General features: G+C 39.8%; 1 protein-coding gene across 6 annotated transcripts in view; it reads right to left on the bottom strand.

The window, feature by feature from the left end:
* Positions 1-18026, bottom strand: part of COL14A1 (collagen type XIV alpha 1 chain) — a 229033-nt gene that overhangs the window by 77668 nt on the left and 133339 nt on the right. For all 6 annotated transcript variants that reach the window (XM_065895394.1, XM_065895395.1, XM_065895397.1 and 3 more), the window contains 3 exons: positions 7529-7671; positions 3189-3298; positions 872-1030 (listed from right to left, as the gene is read on the bottom strand). In XM_065895394.1, coding sequence (XP_065751466.1) covers positions 872-1030; positions 3189-3298; positions 7529-7671 — 412 coding nt within the window. The remainder of the gene's footprint in view (positions 1-871; positions 1031-3188; positions 3299-7528; positions 7672-18026) is intronic.

Here is an 18026-nt window from a genome sequence, read left to right as displayed (position 1 = left end):
ATAGCTGGCTAGTTCTACAGATCTCTGAAAGCATAAGACAGTAAGAGTGAATCATAATTAACCTGATTATTCTGCTACACGGAAGAGAAGTGTACATTTGAATATTTGGAATTGCTTACAAGAATAAAATTCCCTCCAGGCTAACTGGTTCTAATTATAGAATGACTCAAATTAGAGAACATTGCTAATTAGCTGTGAATGTGTGGTGTTAAAACAAAAGCTTGTGTACACTGCTCTTTTTTGCGGGTAGTGACTGAAGGGAATGTGATTTCTTTGTCAATTCGAAGTCTCCTCGTCTGAAACTCCATGTTGTATGATGAAAAATATATCTTAGAATGATCTGTTATTTAAATAACTATTAACAATTAAAGGGTTAATTTTACATTAGCAATAGGAAGAATCTAGTTTTAAAATGCCCAAATCTAACTCAAATGAGAGACTTATGTCAATTTACTGTGTATAATAATAACATTTTATTCGGATTTGTACCTGCTTATATAAATGAGGTTCATTTACAGTTTTGATTCTCATTAACAAACCATTTATGCCACACTATTTTATTTGAATTTTAAAATACGAATATTTTACTATTTGAATTTTAAAATCCATTTAGAAAACAAACTAGTCTAATTCTTGGAGCATTCTCCTTATAATATAGCAGAAGCATATTGCAAGAGCTTTGAACGTTCATGTTTTAATTCATCTGAAGAGGCCATTATCTACTTGTTTATCCATTCATCAATCTATCATTCATCCAGCCCTCCCTCCATCCATCCCTTTACCAAATTTTTCCCCTGGAAGATAGATAATTATATTTCAAGAGGATTTTTTTCTTTAACAATAACACAGAGTCACTTATTTATCCACTTACTGGTGCAGAGTTTCCATTTGGTCCTCTTGATCTAACCATTCTCCCTAGGACTTCGACGCCATCTAATGTGATATTAGACGATGCATTTACTGCCTTCTCACCCACTTGCTTGCAGTCAATAACCACTTTGGCCAAAGTCTTGCTGATAACAACATGTAGCTGATAAAAGTAAAGATGTTTTAGAAGGTAAGAAGCAGGAGAAAATATCAACCAAATTTACATAATTGCATGAACCCTCACCAAAAAGTATGGAAGAGAAAAGAAGGAATTCTGTCACTATGTGTTTTGCTTAAGGAAAAAGGTTCTACTTTTACCATTTCCATGCTTGTCCCACATTCAGGTACCATCTCTATGTTGTTGTGCTTTTTTAAACACTAAGGAAATCTCACATGCTTTTCATTTCCCCTGTAATATTTCTTGGCTACTTTGTGACTGACTCTGCCTAACCAAGAAAAGAATCATGTCTAGAGGAAGTTGGTAAATAAATGACAGTAACTCCAAAGAAATGCTAATGGGACTATTCTGAACCATGAAGTAATAAATCATCTGCATCTCACGTGTTTTTAAGATACCTGTACTTCTGGCTGCACAGTCCGATTAAACCAGAAAAAAAAACAAACCATTTTTATGCAACTTTTCTTATGCAAAAAAGAGTCAGATTTTTGTTATACAATTGTTCTTATACAGTTATGGTATTCAAAACCCCAGAAAGTAGCAAAGTTGTGTAGATTAGATAGACCTGACGACATTGTACATCAGGAGACAGAGGCAAGATGAAGACTGTTTTGCAACACCCCTTCCCTCCCTCTGACAGTACAAGAAGGGCACGGTTAAGAGGTAAAGCTTTTTGCAGTACCACTTAGTAAACTCTCTGCTCTCCGGCACTCTTGGTGTTGCATTCCTTAACAGCCCAGAGATCAGCGGGCTTATTCACTAAACACAAAGGAAACAGTAAAGTTTGGAAGGAAGCATGTCTTCTCCAGTGATCACCAAAGCAAAGTGTTTCAGAGATGTGAAATGTGAATGAACAGTTCTATCACAAGTGCCAGGTTAAAATAAGAACAACTAAAGTCAGGTTTTACCAGCTTCCTCCGGGTAACTTATATAATGGCAGTGATGGGTTGTCTGTACGTGTGTGTGTATATATATATGTCTCAGTGCAATCGGTCTACATATTTCAACATGATTTGGCTGCTGGTATTTATCTATATTGGTGGCCAGGTAGACCAGCAATCCTTCCTACATCATACATAATGTAGTGAACTAACAACCATCTGCTAAATAATACAGTACCTTCTACTACATGGTTCCTCAAAGTAAGAACCTGGACTACTTCTGTGGTAAGGCACCAAAATTTGCCATCTCAAAATGTCTCTTTGGTATGTGGATTGTTTCAAGCTGAAAACAATCAAGGCCCAAAAGACTCAGGAAGAAACTTTGACCTTCCTTCTAACGGCCTAAAAGGATTTAGACAGAAGTCCTGTTCCCAGAACAGAGCTATCACCAGAGATATCTGCAAAGAATATAGGCTAGGTATGGTGGGGGAAAATCTGTGTCGCATTGTCTCTGCAGGCCCAGCAAATATTTATTTACCAAACATTTGCTTTTCCATCTCCATGTGAATTACCTTCCTTCCCTTTGAAGTCCCAAACTACCACCCCCAAAATTCTCTTTTGTCTTTAGCTGAAGATGGTACTTAAGGTGAAGCTTTCGGCTATTTTGGTGAGATACTCAGTTTTTCCTGGGTCTCTCCCGTGTATACATGTTATTAAACTTTTGTTTGAGTTTTTCCCGTTAATCTGTCTCATGTCAGTTTAATTCTTAGGCCAGCTAGAGGAACCTAGAAGGATAGAGGAAAATATCTTCCTTCTGACACTATCAATATCCCCTGCAGTACTGGATAAAAATGTACATTTTAGGGCTTCCCTGGTGGCGCAGTGGTTGACAGTCTGCCTGCCGATGCAGGGGACACGGGTTTGTGCCCCGGTCCGGGAAGATCCCACATGCCACGGAGCAGCTGGGCCCGTGAGCCACGGCCGCTGAGCCTGCGCGTCCGGAGCCTGTGCTCCGCAACGGGAGAAGCCACAACAGTGAGAGGCCCACGTACCGCAAAAAAAAAAAGAGAGTATATTTTAGAGTCCCATCCCAGAACTACCAAATCAGAATGTCAGGGCATTGTTTACAAGCCCCACAGGTAATTCTTACTTCAGGTGAAGTATGAGATCCAAAGCTCTACGGATTTTTTGTTTTACTATCTTCTGTTGCTTTGCCCACAGCAAATAGAATAAAGAATATATGTATACAAGGCATTACTCACCTTGTGAAAGCTTCCATAGAAAATTTTCCTAATTTCAGGTCCTTCAAAAGTAACAGTTTGAAAATCCCCACTGTAGTCATGGTTGAAATATGTTAGGGTTTTCCCACCATCTAATCAAAGAAAGGAAAAGAAAAACATTTGAGAAAGTATTAAAAGGAGCAATTTTTTAAAAAGTCAACTCAAAATCATGTAACCTTTGTTTTCAGGCTGTGTTTAGGACAAAATGATGAGTAGGTAAGGAAATGACCTATAGTCCTTGGGTTGTCCCAGACTTTCAATTGGCCAGATTAACTAACTTAACCATGTAGTGATGATGAGGCAAGGACCCTGACATATATTGTTCCTCTGTAGTTCCTTGCCTATACTCCCATTCCCAATACCCTTTTGGGAGATGGTTGTCTGAAGCTGGAAGTAGAGGCAGACAAAAAGGAAAAAAGAAGTCAGTCAAATTGTTGCCAGAGCTGCTCCAGATCTTTGCTCAAAACCCATCAACCGTCTAACCCGCAACCTTGGCAGGAATGCCCGTGCTCAAAAGCTGCCAAACCCCCATCTTTAGCAGGAGTGAACATAAATTTTTAAGTTAAAAGGTCCAGAGGTGGGCTTCCCTAGTGGCGCAGTGGTTGAGAGTCCGCCTGCCGATGCAGGGGACACGGGTTTGTGCCCCGCTCCGGGAAGATCCCACATGCTGCGGAGCAGCTGGGCCCGTGATCCATGGCCGCTGAGCCTGCGCGTCCGGAGCCTGTGCTCCGCAATGGGAGAGGCCACAACAGTGAGAGGCCCGTGTACCGCAAAACAAAACAAAACAAAAAGGTCCAGAGGTAAGAAAGGAAGGTACAAAAAACAAAAAACACAAAAAAACAGATGGAACCAGCTGGGACCAAGATGACGATGAATCTGACCTCCAACAGACCTTGAGTCCCGTTATACGGTGATTTACTACTTTAGCATGTTACCTACACCTACTTACTGGCAGCCATTAAGGACTAAAAAAGGATAAAAAGGAGGTAGCACCCAGCCACTTGGAAAAAGCCCTGTCCCTTCCCTGGTAGACTAATGCATATGCTTCCCCAGCATCAGCCTCACTCCTCCTCCTCTCTTTGTCTTTACTCTTTAAAATTAAATCACCTCACATCAATCAGAATGGCTATCATCAAAAAATCTACAAACAATAAGTGCTAGAGAGGGTGTGGAGAAAAGGGAACCCTCCTGCACTGTTGGTGGGAATGTAAATTGATACAGCCACTATGGAGAACAGTATGGAGTTTCCTTAAAAAACTAAAAATAGAACTACCATATGACCCAGCAATCCCACTACTGGGCACATACCCTAAGAAAACCATAATTCAAAAAGAGCCGTGTACCACAATGTTCATTGCAGCACTGTTTACAATAGCCAGGACACGGAAGCAACCTAAGTGGCCGTCGACAGACAAATGGATAAAGAAGATGTGGCACATATATACAATGGAATATTACTCAGCCATAAAAAGAAACGAAATTGAGTTATTTGTAGTGAGGTGGATGGACCTAGAGTCTGTCATACAGAATGAAGTAAGTCAGAAAGAGAAAAACAAATACCGTATGCTAACACATATATATGGAATCTAAAAAAAAAAGTGGTTCTGAAGAACCTAAGGGCAGGACAGGAATAAAGACGCAGACATAGAGAATGGACTTGAGGACACGGGGAGGGGGAAGGGTAAGCTGAGACGAAGTGAGAGAGTGACATGGACATATATACACTACCAAATGTAAAACAGATAGCTAGTGGGAAGCAGCCGCATAGCACAGGGAGATCAGCTCAGTGCTTTGTGACCACCTAGAGGGGTGGGATAGGGTGGGAGGGAGGGAGACGCAAGAGGGAGGAGATATGGGGATATACGTATATGTATAACGGATTCACTTTGTTATAAAGCAAAAACTAACACACCATTGTAAAGCAATTATACTCCAATAAAGATGTTTAAAAAAAATTTAAATCTCTCTCTTCAGGTGGGTGAGAAGTTGATCTGTGAACTTAGTTTCCACTTCTCCTTTCTTTAGCCACTGAATAAAGCTTGTGCTGTGTCAATCTCTGCTTTGGTTTTGCTATTCACCTACTTAAACCGGAAAGGAAAAAGAACCCTCCCCCTCCAAGGCAGAGAGCATGGTCCAGGCTAGGCCCTGAGCAGGGTTCATACAACTTAATTCGGTAACAAAATCTTAAGAAATAAAAACCAGATTCTTTGCCTTATTTAACCACTGAAGCAACCAGTTTTCCCAGGACATGTAACTTACACTACCCCAAAATAGTGATATTTTAGCGTGTCTATTATTATGAACAAACAAACAAGTAAAAAAAAAAACCTTCCTATTCTTGAGTACTTCATGTTACAAGGAATATTTTATTACAAAAAGAGAGGAATATTTTTCTCACTAATTCATTCCCCAGTTACAATTAAATTTTTCATTCTGCTTTCTATAGAAGCAAGTAAGTATTAATCATTTCGAGAGACTTCTTTGTTTTCGAGTCCTGGTTGGATATAGAGTTAGCAATTTACACCTTTTTAATCTACAGCTTTCCCTTAGTTTCAAAATCAATACAAAATGCTTTCACAATGTTTAGTTGTTGATTTATTTCCATGTACTGAAATGTCCATTAACAAATATTAGTTGGAAATAGCTTAAAATACTTTTCTTATACAAATGTTCGAGTTAATACCAAACAATAACCACCAAATTTTCATTCCCAGATTGACTGCGATCCTAAACTAAAAATATATTTAGAAAACTCAGGGACATTAACCAAAAACTTGAAAATTCTCTTAAGTGATCATCATTTGTGACATCCAAGAGTAAAGGTTAAGAACTTTCCTTTATTGTTTCCTCCTCAACTTTCCAATCTCCAAACAATGGAATTTCTCATTCACAACTATTCTCTTTTCTTTCTGGACTCTCTAGATGATCTCACATATGCAACTTTCAATTTTATATCTCCACCCCAGAATTCTTCCCAGAATATGCCGCTGCCAATCTGACATTCTTTTCTGGGATATGAAAGAGGCATTGCAACATTGTGACTTAAAAGAAATATATATTTGTTATTCAGATGACCAAAATATATTTCTCATATATACTTGGTCTTTGTCTAGGGTTCCTGCCTCACAGCTCCTAAAACCTTTGGAATTTCCTGTGGTCAGAACAAAAAAAAAAAAAAAATGTGCCTTTTGTTATGTTAATACAGTGGCTTTTGGAAAGCCCTTAGGTAACCTAAGGATAAGGGCTGGTTGCCTGGAGAGCCAGTCATGTGACCAGAGGGTTAGAACTTTCAGTCCCCCTACCCCCTCCAACTTCTAGGGAGGGGAGAGGGGGTGGAGACTGAGTTCAATTGCCAATGGCCAGGGAGTTAATCAATCATTCCTATGTAATGAAGCATCCATAAAAACCCAAAAGGATGGGGTTCAGAGAATTTCCAGGTTGGTAAACGTATGGAGGTGCCGGGACAGTGGTGCAGGTGGAGAGGGCATGGAAGCTCCCACCCTCCTTCCCCATGCCTTTCTCCTGAGTTATATCCTTTCATAATAGACTGGTAATCTAGTATGTAAAATGCTTCTCTGAGTTCCGTGAGCCACTCTAGCAAATTAATTGAACCCGAGGAGGAAGTTGTGGGAACCTCTGATTTATAGACTGTGGGTCAGAAGTACAGGTAAAAATCTGGACTTTCAGTTGACATCCTGAGCTGCAGCGGGTTATTGGAACCTCCAATGCGTAGCTGGTAGCAGCCTGAGCTTGCCACTGGTGGCTGAAATGGAGGGGGAGGAGGGCAGTCTTATAGGAACAAGCCCTCAACCTGTGGAATCTGATGCTACCTCTGGTACACAGTGCCAGATTGGAGTTGAATTCTCAGATACTCTGCTGGTGTCCAAGAATCGCTTGGTGTTGTGTGGGAGCCTCTCCTCCACCCGCCAGGCCCAACACACATGTTGGAATTGGGCCCAGGAACCCAAAAGAGGCATCTTACACTTATCCTATCCATATAGGAAAAATGACTTCTGATCCCGCCCCTCGCACTGATCCTCTTCTGCATCAAGTTGCATGCTCTTCCAGAAGTCGGCATGTCTCACCTTGCTCACTACTGAATCCCAGAGCCTGGTGTTGGCAAACAGTAGGAACTCGAATATTTGTTGAAAGAATGAGTAGATAAATGAATGAATCAACTATCACATAGTTCATCATTAGTATTTACAAATAGCTTAAAATAAGTGAGTTACTCTACAATACACACAAACCAGGCAAGATGACAGGCCACATACATTACTCATACATGTGTGTGCAAATGTTTTATAAATAAATATACTTACTATCTAAAATGACTCCAACCAATGGGTCAGAATTTTTATTTAAAATCTCCCAAAGAGCAAATGGCTCCTCTGGAGTATCAGGAAGAATCCGGAATAGAAAACTGATTGTATAGTCAGAGGGCAATCCTTCTGGATGTAAATATCTGAAAATAGAAAGAAAATAGTATATTTTATTGTATCCCTCTTTAAGAAGTTATCTATATGATTATAAAAGCAAATACACTTTCATTATACAAGATGTGAAAAAACAGAAAAGAAGAAAATAACAGATCCCCATTACCCCATTCAGAAGTGATCACTCTTGGTGCTATGCATTTCCCTCCAGCCTTTAAAGAACGTCTGTAAGTATTTGTCCAATTTACATAATTTTGCCCCTTTCTTTTCTTAGCACCATTTACTACATATTGCACATTCCTTAAATATTTTTAAGGGCATGATATTTAATATCTGCACAACCTTCTCTTGTTTGGCTATTCCATAATTTACCTTATTAAACATTTAAGTAGTTTCAAGTTTTAGTATTATAAATAATGTTTATCTACAGTCTTTTTATAAAACTTAAGACATTGTCACTTTCTACCACATGTTGTAGTTAGTTGCATTCCTGTCTGTGCTCTGTTGTACCATCTAAATCCACCTTTAAGAACTGAGAATCGACTAATCCTGCTTCTGGGAGTGATGTCTGCAGACAGCTCTCAGATACCAGTTCCCTCAGGAATGGCCTCAGCAGATGAGGGGTGCCTTTCCCAAGGTCATGCCAACTTTATTATGGTGCCTCTTTTTAATGACTAGTCTTTGAGGGAACATAAGAACCAGAGCCTCTCATTCCAAAGGAGATAACTCCATTCTAAGAACTGCTGTGTGTGGGTCAACTGAGGCTTTTACTGAAACTGCTTCATAGCTTGACTTCTCTCCTTTGCCCTCTACCCTACTTCCCTCTGTTCCCTTCCAGAAGAGCACAGCCTCATCGACTCGCCACACACTAATCTCCACCTTTGGATCTGCTTCCTGGGGAACCCAACCTGCTACACCATCTTACCTCTCTAACAGTTAAGTGGATCACTTACATACTTTAAAATTTTTCCCTCAAGCAACAGATACAGGCTTTTAGATATATATATATATAGGAGACCCATAATATTTATTAATCAAATTGACAGATTGGTGAATAGGCTGGAATTTAGCATAAATTTAAAAGTGAATGTTTGATTTGCATACATTAAATATGTATGTATTCATTCATTCAATAGTTGTTGAGTGCCTACGATGTACCAGACATGGTAATACGCATTAAGATACATCGGTGAATCAAACTGGCAAGGAACCTTTGTATGAGCACTTGAATTTGAGCAGGGTGAATTATACAGTTTATTAGAAGGTAATAAGTGCTATCAAAAACAACAACAAAAAGCAGCATAATGGGGACTGGGAATGCTAGAATGCATTATTTTGCCATTTTAGTTAAAGTCATCAGCATTGGCTTCACTTAGAAGGTTCATTGAGATGACTGCATTTGAGCAAAGGTTCATTGAGAAGGTCACACTTGAAGAAAAACTCATAGGAGATGAAGACATCCAGCCAGTGCAAGGATACTAAAGTGGGGTGTGCCTCGTATATTTTGAGAACAGACTAAAAGAAACAAGAGGTAAAGTCAAAGAGGTTAATAGCTACCCAGATAATGTAGGGCTCTTTGGCCAATCAAGAGCTTTGACTTTTATGCCAAGGGGAATGAGGAATCACTGGCAGATTTTGGAGTGACATGATCTGATTTACACATAAAAAAAAAAAAATCATTCTGACAGCTACTTGGAGAACAGACTCCAAGAAGGCAAGGGTAGCAGCAGGAAGACCAGTTAGGAGGCTGCTGTAATGATGTAGGGAATAGATGATGGTACCTCATATCAGGGTGATGACAATAGAGGTAGTGAGAAGGAACAGACAATTAGGATTCCTTGGTGGATTGATGTGGGGCATAAGACAAACAGAGGAGTTCAGCTTCTTTGCCTAAGAAACTTGTTAAGTGTAGTTAACATTAAGATGAAAAAGGTCATAGGGGAAGCTGGTTCTGGAGGTAAGATCAGGGATGTGGTATTGAACCTATAAAGTATGAAATGCCTATGAGACATCCAAGTAGAGATATCTAGTAAGCAATTAAATACGTAGGTCTAAATTTGGGGAAGTAGATCTGGACTGGAAGTATAAAATTTAGGAGTCCTTGGCATATAGATGGGGTTCAACACTACGATACTGAAAAGATCACTGGGAAGAAGGGACAGACAGAGAAAACAAGGAGGTTCTGAGCAAGTCCCGGTCCCTCTAACATGAAGAGGTGGAGGAGAAAAGAAGAGCCAGCACTGAAAAGGAACAGCCTGTAATGTAGACAGAAACTAGAAGCAGTGTGTATCCCAGAGGCCCAAGGAGGAGAGTGAATCCAGGAGGAAGATATGATCAACTGTATAAAATGCTGGTGACAGGTCGAGTGAGATAAAGGCTGGGAACAACAAATGAATGGATTTAGCAAGGTGGGGGGTGAGGGCATTGCTGGCTGGATGAACAATTTCAGTGGAGTGGTAGAAGATTTTCCTTCGGCAATTCTCATTTTTGTCTAGGCCTCCAGGAATGATTTTCAAATATCCATTTTAATATTCGTGACGAGACAGTGTAAAAAAACCTGTCGAAAGGTAACGTCAGATGTTGGATTTATCTAAAACTACAGATAGTACTGTAATTAGCTTGAATTCAATAAACAGTATTTTGGAAGAAGTTAGAAATGCAACTTGTTTACAAATTGAACAGACTAATTTAATGCTCGAAAATGATCTCCTCCACCTTTTCATGCATATGTGCACACTATATCAAAACGTGGACACAGAAAAAGTTTCACATTAAAATACTGAAAGCATTTTGAGACAAAAAAATGAATATTTGGAATGTAAAGTTGCAGGTGACATCTTGAGAGGTAACCCCTTAAACCAGGAACTCCTAATTTGTAATTTCAAGTACCTCTGGAGTTTTCAGAACTGCTGAAATAGCACCAGGAACCCCTAGGTGCATCATAGACTGTAGAATAACTAGATAATTAATTTTTTAACACCTTAATTGGAATATAATTGCTTTACAATGTTGCATTAATTTCTGCTGTATAACAAAGCAAGTCAGCTATATGTATACATATATCACCATAGCCCCTCTCTCTTGTGTCTCCGTCCCACCCTCCCTATCCCACCTCTCTAGGTGGTCACAAAGCACCCAGCTGATCCCCCTGTGCTATGGAGCTGCTTCCCACTAGCTATCTATTTAACATTTGGTAGTGTATATATGTCAATGCTACTCTCTCACTTCGTCCAAGCTTACCCTTCCCCCCCCCGTGTCCACAAGCCCATTCTCTACATCTGCGTCTTTATTCTTGTCCTGTGTTAGGTTCATCAGAACTTCTTTTTTTTCCTTTAGATTCCATATATATGTGTTAGCATACGGTGTTTGTTTTTCTCTTTCTAACTTAACTCTGTACGACAGATTCTAGGTCCATCCACCTCATTACAAATAACTCAGTTTCGTTTCTTTTTATGGCTGAGTAATATTCCATTGTACATATGTGCCACATCTTCTTTATCCATTCATCTGTTGACAAACAAATTGGTTGCTTCCACATCCTGGCTATTGTAAATAGTGCCGCAGTGAATATTGTGGTACATGACTCTTTTTGAATTATGGTTTCTCAGGGTATATGCCCAGTAGTGGGATTGCTGGGTCATACAGTACTTCTATTTTTAGTTTTAAAGGAACATCCATACTGTTCTCCATAGTGGCTGTATCAATTTACATTCCCACAAACAGTGCAAAAAGGTTCCCTTTTCTCCACACCCTCTCCAACATTTATTGCTTGTAGATTTTTTGATGATGGCCATTCTGACTGGTGTCAGGTGATACCACATTGTAGTTTTGATTTGCATTTCTCTAATGATTATTGATGTTGAGGATCCTTTCATGTGTTTGTTGGCAACCTGTATATCTTCTTTGAGAAATGTCTATTTAGGTCTTCTGCCCATTTTTCGATTGGGTTGTTTGTTTTTTTGATATTGAGCTGCATGAGCTGCTTGTAAATTTTGGAGATTAATCCTTTGTCTGATGATTCATTTGCAAATATTTTCTCCCATTCTAAGGGTTGTCTTTTCGTCTTGTTTATGGTTTCCTTTGCTGTGCAAAAGCTCTTAAGTTTCATTAGGTCCCATTTGTTTATTTTTGTTTTTATTTCCATTTCTCTAGGAGGTGGGTCAAAAAGGATCTTGCTGTGATTTACATCATAGAGTGTTCTGCCTATGTTTTCCTCTAAGAGTTTTATAGTGTTTGGCCTTATATTTAGGTCTTTAATCCACTGTGAGTTTATTTTTGTGTATGGTGTTAGGGAGTCTTCTAACTTCATTGTTTTACATGTAGCTGTCCAGTTTTCTGAGCACCACTTACTGAAGAGGCTGTCTTTTCTCCATTGTATATTCTTGCCTCCTTTATCAAAGATAAGGTAACCATATGTGTGTGGGTTTATCTCTGGGCTTTCTATAACATTCCATTGATCTGTATTTCTGTTTTTACCCAGTACCATACTGCCTTGATTACTGTAGTTTTGTAGTATACTCTGAAGTCAGGTCACCTGATTCCTCCAGCTCTGTTTTTCTTCCTCAAGATTGCTTTGGCTGTTCGGGGTCTTCTGTGTTTCCATACAAACTGTGAAATTTTTTGTTCTAGTTCTGTGAAAAATGCCATTGGTAGTTTGATAGGGATTGCATTGAATCTGTAGATAGCTGTGGGTAGTATAGTTATTTTCACAATATTGATTCTTCCAATCCAAGAACATGGTATATCTCTCCATCTGTTTGTATCATCTTTAATTTCTTTAATCACTGTCTTATAGTTTTCTGCACACAAGTTTTTGTCTCCTTAGATAGGTTTACTCCTAAGTATTTTATTCTTTTTGCTGCAGTGGTAAATGGGAGTGTTTCCTTAATTTCTCTTTCAGATTTTTCATCATTACTGTATAGGAATGCAAGAGATTTCTGTGCATTAATTTTGTATTCTGCTACTCTACCAAATTCATTTATTAGCTCTAGTAGTTTTCTGGTGGCATCTTTAGGATACTCTGTAGTATCATGTTATCTGTGCACAGTGACACTTTTACTTCTTCTTTTCCGATCTGGATTCCTTATTTCTTTTTCTTCTCTGATTGCTTTGGTTAAAACTATGCTGAATAATAGCGGTGAGAGTAGGCAACCTTGTCTTGTTCCTAATCTTACAGGAAATGTTTCAGTTTTTCACCATTGAGAATGATGTTGGCTGTAGGTTTGTCATATATGGCCTTTATTATATTGAGGTAGGTTCTCTCTATGCCTACTTTCTGGAGAGCTTTTATCCTAAATGGGTGTTGAATTTGGTCAAAAGCTTTTTCTGCATCCATTGAGATTATCTTATGGGTTTTATCCTTCAATTTGTTAATATGGTGTATCACATTGTTTGATTTGCATATACTGAAGAACCCTTGCATTCCTGGGATAAACCCCACATGATCATGGTGTATGATCCTTTTAATGTGCTGTTGGATTCTGTTTGCTAATATTTTGTTGAGGATTTTTGCATCTGTGTTCATCAGTGATATTGGCCTGTAGTTTTTTTTTATGAAATCTTTGTCTGGTTTTGGTACTAGGGTGATGGTGGCCTTGTAGAATGAGTTTGGGAGTGTTCCTCCCTCTGCTATATATTTGGAAGAATTTGAGAAGGATAAGTGTTAGGTCTTCTGTAAATGTTTGAAAGAATTCGCCTGTGAAGCTATCTGGTCCTGGGCTTTTGTTTGTTGGAAGACTTTTAATTACAGTTTCAATTTCAGTGCTTGTGATTGGTCTGTTCATACTTTCTATTTCTTCCTAGTTCAGTCTCGGAAGGTTGTGCTTTTCTTAGAATTTGTCCATTTCTTCCAGGTTGTCCAGTTTATTGGCATATAGTTGCTTGTAGTAATCTCTCATGATCCTTTGTATTTCTGCAATGTCAGTTGTTTCTTCTCCTTTTCCATTTCTAATTCTGTTGATTTGAGTCTTCTGCTTCTTTTTCTTGATGAGTCTGGCTAATGGTTTATCAATTTTGTTTATCTTCTCAAAGAACCAGCTTTTAGTTTTATTGATCTTTGCTATCGTTTCCTTCATTTATTTTTCATTTATTTCTAATCTGATCTTTATGATTTCTTCTGCTAACTTTGGGGTTTTTCTGTTCTCCTTTCTCTAATTGCTTTACATGTAAGGTTAGGTTGTTTATTTGAGATGTTTCATGTTTCTTGTTTCTTGAGGTAGGATTGTATTGCTATAAACTTCCCTCTTAGAACTGTTTTTGCTGCATCCCATAGGTTTTGGTTCATCGTGTTTTCATTGTCCTTTGTCTAGGTATTTTTTGATTTCCTCTTTGATTTCTTCATCAATCTCTTGGTTATTTAGTAGCCTATTGATTAGCCTCCATGTGTTTGTATTTTTTACAGTTTTTTTTTTCCTGTTATTGATGTCTAGTCTTATAGCGTTGTTGTTGGAAAAGATACTTGATACTATTTCAATTTTCTTAAAGTTACCAAGGCTTCATTTGTGAGCCAAGATATGATGTATCATGGAGAATGTTCCATGGCACTTGAGAAGAAAGTGTATTCTGTTGTTTTGGGATGGAATGTCCTATAAATATCAGTTAAGTCCATCTTGTTTTATGTATCATTTAATGCTTCTGTTTCCTTATTTATTTTCATTTTGGATGATCTGTCCATTGGTGAAAGTGAGGTGTTTAAGTCCCCTACTACTATTGCATTACTGTCAATTTCCCCTTTTATGGCTGTTAGCCTTTGCCTTAGGTATTGAGGGGTTCCTAGGTTGGGTGCATAAATATTTACAATTCTTTTATCTTCGTCTTGGATTGATACCTTGATTATTATGTATTGTCCTTCTTTGTCTCTTGTAATAGTCTTTATTTTAAAGTCTATTTTGTCTGATATAAGAATTGCTACTCCAGCTTTCTTTTGATTTCCATGTGCATGGAATATCTTTTTCTGTCCCTTCACTTTCAGTCTGTATGTGTCCCTAGGTCGTAAGTGGGTCTCTTGTAGGCAGCATATATATAGGTATTGTTTTTGTATCCATTCAGCCAGTCTATGTCCTTTGGTTGGAGCATTTAATCCATTTACATTTAGGATAATTATCAGTATGTACGTTCCTATTACCATTTTCTTAACTGTTTTGGATTTGTTATTGTAGGTCTTTTCCTTCTCTTGGTTTCTTTCCTAGAGAAGTTCCTTTAGCATTTGTTGTAAAGCTGTTTTGGTGGTGCTGAATTCTCTTAGCTTTTGCTTGTCTGTAAAGGTTTTAACTTCTCCGTCAAATCTGAATGAGATCCTTGCTCGGTAGAGTAATCTTGGTTGTAGGTTTTTCCCTTTCATCACTTTAAACATATCCTGCCACTCCCTTCTGGCTTGCAGAGTTTCTGCCGAAAGGTCAGCTGTTAACCTCATGGGGATTCCCTTGTGTGTTACTTATTGTTTTTCCCTTGCTGCTTTTAATATTTTTTCTTTGTATTTAATTTTTGATAGTTTGATTAATATGTGTCTTGGCATATTTCTCCTTGGCTTTATCCTGTATGGGACTCTCTGTGCTTCCTGGAGTTGATTGACTATTTCCTTTCCCATATTAGGTAAGTTTTCAACTATAATCTCTTCAAATATATTCTCAACCCCTTTCTTTTTCTCTTCTTCTTCTGGGACTCGTATAATTCGAATGTTGGTGCGTTTAATGTTGTCCCAGAGGTCTCAGAGACTGTCCTCAATTCTTTTCATTTTTTTTTCTTTATTCTCCTCTGCGGTAGTTACTTCCACTATTTTACCTTCCAGGTCACATATCTGTTTTTTTGCTTCAGTTATTCTGCTATAGATTCCTTCTAGAGAATTTTTAATTTCATTTTTTGTATTGTTCATCACTGTTTGTTTTCTCTTTTAGTTCTTCTAGGTCCTTGTTAAATGTTTCATCTATTTTCTCCCTTCTATTTCCAGGATTTTGGATCATCTTTACTATTATTATTCTGAATTCTTTTTCAGGTAGACTGTCTGTTTCCTCTTCAGTTGTTTCATCTGGTGGGTTTTTACTTTGCTTTTTCATCTGTTGAATATTTCTTTGCCTTCTCATTATGTTTAACTTACTGTGTTTGGGATCCTTTTCGCAGGCTGCAGGTTCATAGTTCCCATTTTTTTGATGTCTGCCCGAGTGGGTGAGGTTTGTTCAGTGGCTAGTGTAGGCTTCCTGATGGAGGGGACTGGTGCCTGTGTCCTGGTGGGTGGGGCTGGATCTTGTCTTTCTGGGAGGCAGGACCTCGTCTGGTGGTGTGGTTTGGGGTAAACAAAACTCACATAGTAAAACCTTACAATGATTTTAGGCAGCCTCTCTGCTAATGTGTGGGGTTGTGTTCCTGTCTTGCTTGTTGATTGGCATGGGGCATCCAGCACTGAAGCTTGCTGGTCGTTGAGTGGAGCTGGGTCTTAGCGTTAAGACAGAGATCTCTGGGAGAGCTCTCGCCAATTGATATTACATGGGGCCAGGGGCTCTCTGGTGGTCTAATGTCCTGAACTCGGCTCTCCCACCTCATAGGCTCAGGCCTGACACCAGGCCAGAGCACCAAGACCCTGTCAGCCACAAAGCTCAGAAGAAAAGGGAGAAAAAGAGAAAGAAAAAATAATAATAAATTAAATATAATAATAGTAATTAAAAAAGAAGAGGGCAACCAAACCAATAAACAAATCCACCAATGATAACAAGCGCTAAAAACTATACTAAGATAAACATAGAAATCAGAAACAAATCAACTGCAGACAGCAAACCCCAAGTCTACAGTTGCTCCCAATGTCTATTGCCTCAATTTTGGGATGATTTGTTGTCTATTCAGGTGTTCCAGAGATGCAGGGTACATTAAGTTGACTGTGGGGATTTAACCCACTGCTCCTGAGGCTGCTGGGAGAGATTTCCCTTTCTCTTCTTTGTTTGCACAGCTCCTGGGGTTCAGCTTTGGGTTTGGACCTGCCTCTGCATGTAGGTCACCTGAGGGCGTCTGTTCCCACACAGACAGGAGGGGGTAAAACAGCGGCTGACTAGGGGGCTCTGGCTCACTCAGGCCAGGGTCGGGAGGGGTACGGACTGTGGGGCGAGCCTGGGGCGGCACAGGCCAGTATAACGTTGCAAAAGCCTGAGGCGGGCTGTGTGTTCTCCCGGGGAAGTTGTCTCTGGATCACAGGACCAGCAGTGGCGGGCTGCACAGGCTCCCAGGAGGGGAGGTGTGGATAGTGTCCTGTGCTTGCACACAGGATTCTTGGTGGCTGCGGCAGCAGCCTTAGCATTTCATGCCCATCTCTGGTGTCCACGCTGATAGCCACAGCTCGTGCCCATCTCTGGAGCTCGTTTAGGCGGTGCTCTGAATCCCCTCCCCTCGCACACCCTGAAACAATGGTCTCTTGCCTCTTTGGCAGGTCCAGACTTTTTCCCAGATGCCCTCCCGGCTAGCTGTGGCGCACTAGCCCCCTTCAGGCTGTGTTCACGCAGCCAACCCCAGTCCTCTCCCTGGGATCCGACTGAAGCCCAAGTCTGCTCCCAGCCCCCGCCCGCCCCGGCGGGTGCACAGACAAGCCTCTCAGGCTGGTAAGTGCTGGTCGGCACAGATCCTCTGTGCGGGAATCTCTCCGCTTCGCCCCCTGCACCCCTGTTGCTGTGCTCTCCTCCGTGGCTCCGAAGCTTCCCCGCCACCCACCTCCCGTCTCCACCAGTGAAGGGTCTTCCTAGTGTGTGGAAATTTTTCCTCCTTCACAGCTGCCTCCCAGAGGGGCAGGTCCCATCCCTATTCTTTTGTGTCTGTTTTTTCTTTTTTCTTTTGCCCTTCCCAGGTACATGGGGATTTTCTTGCTTTTTGGGAAGTCTGAGGTCTTCTGCAGCATTCAGTAGGTGTTCTGCAGGAGTTGTTCCACAGGTAAATGTATTTCTGATGCATTTGTGGGGAGGAAGGTGATCTCCTTGTCTTACTCCTCCACCATCTTGAAGGTCCCCCCAATAATGTGATTTTTACATCAACTATATGGAGTTGCTGCTGTGATTTCTCCAGGATAAAAACTATCTGAATTCATGGCACTATCTTAAAATGGTTCAGGGTGTGGATTCTGGGATCTGCAGGTGCAAATCCCAGCATGGTCTTCAACAAAATATGTGATCTCACTCAAGTCATTTAGCTTCTTTATGCTTTAGTTTTGTTATTTATAAAACCAAGATAATAAATGACTCTACTTCATAGAGTTATTGGGAGGTTTGAGTGAGTTACTAGCATTTAGAAAAATGCCTGGTCTGTGGTAGTGCTGTGTAAGTACTAACTATCTTTATATTTTTCTGAGATGAACAAATATGAAAGTTCAAACAGCATTATGTGTAGGTCTAACATTTTTAAAGAAATCTAAACA

Source organism: Phocoena phocoena, chromosome 17 (assembly GCF_963924675.1).
Source record: "Phocoena phocoena chromosome 17, mPhoPho1.1, whole genome shotgun sequence".
Classification (NCBI taxonomy): domain Eukaryota; kingdom Metazoa; phylum Chordata; class Mammalia; order Artiodactyla; family Phocoenidae; genus Phocoena; species Phocoena phocoena.
The sequence above is the reverse complement of the archived record's forward strand: the minus strand, read 5'-3'. Positions and strand labels throughout refer to the sequence as shown.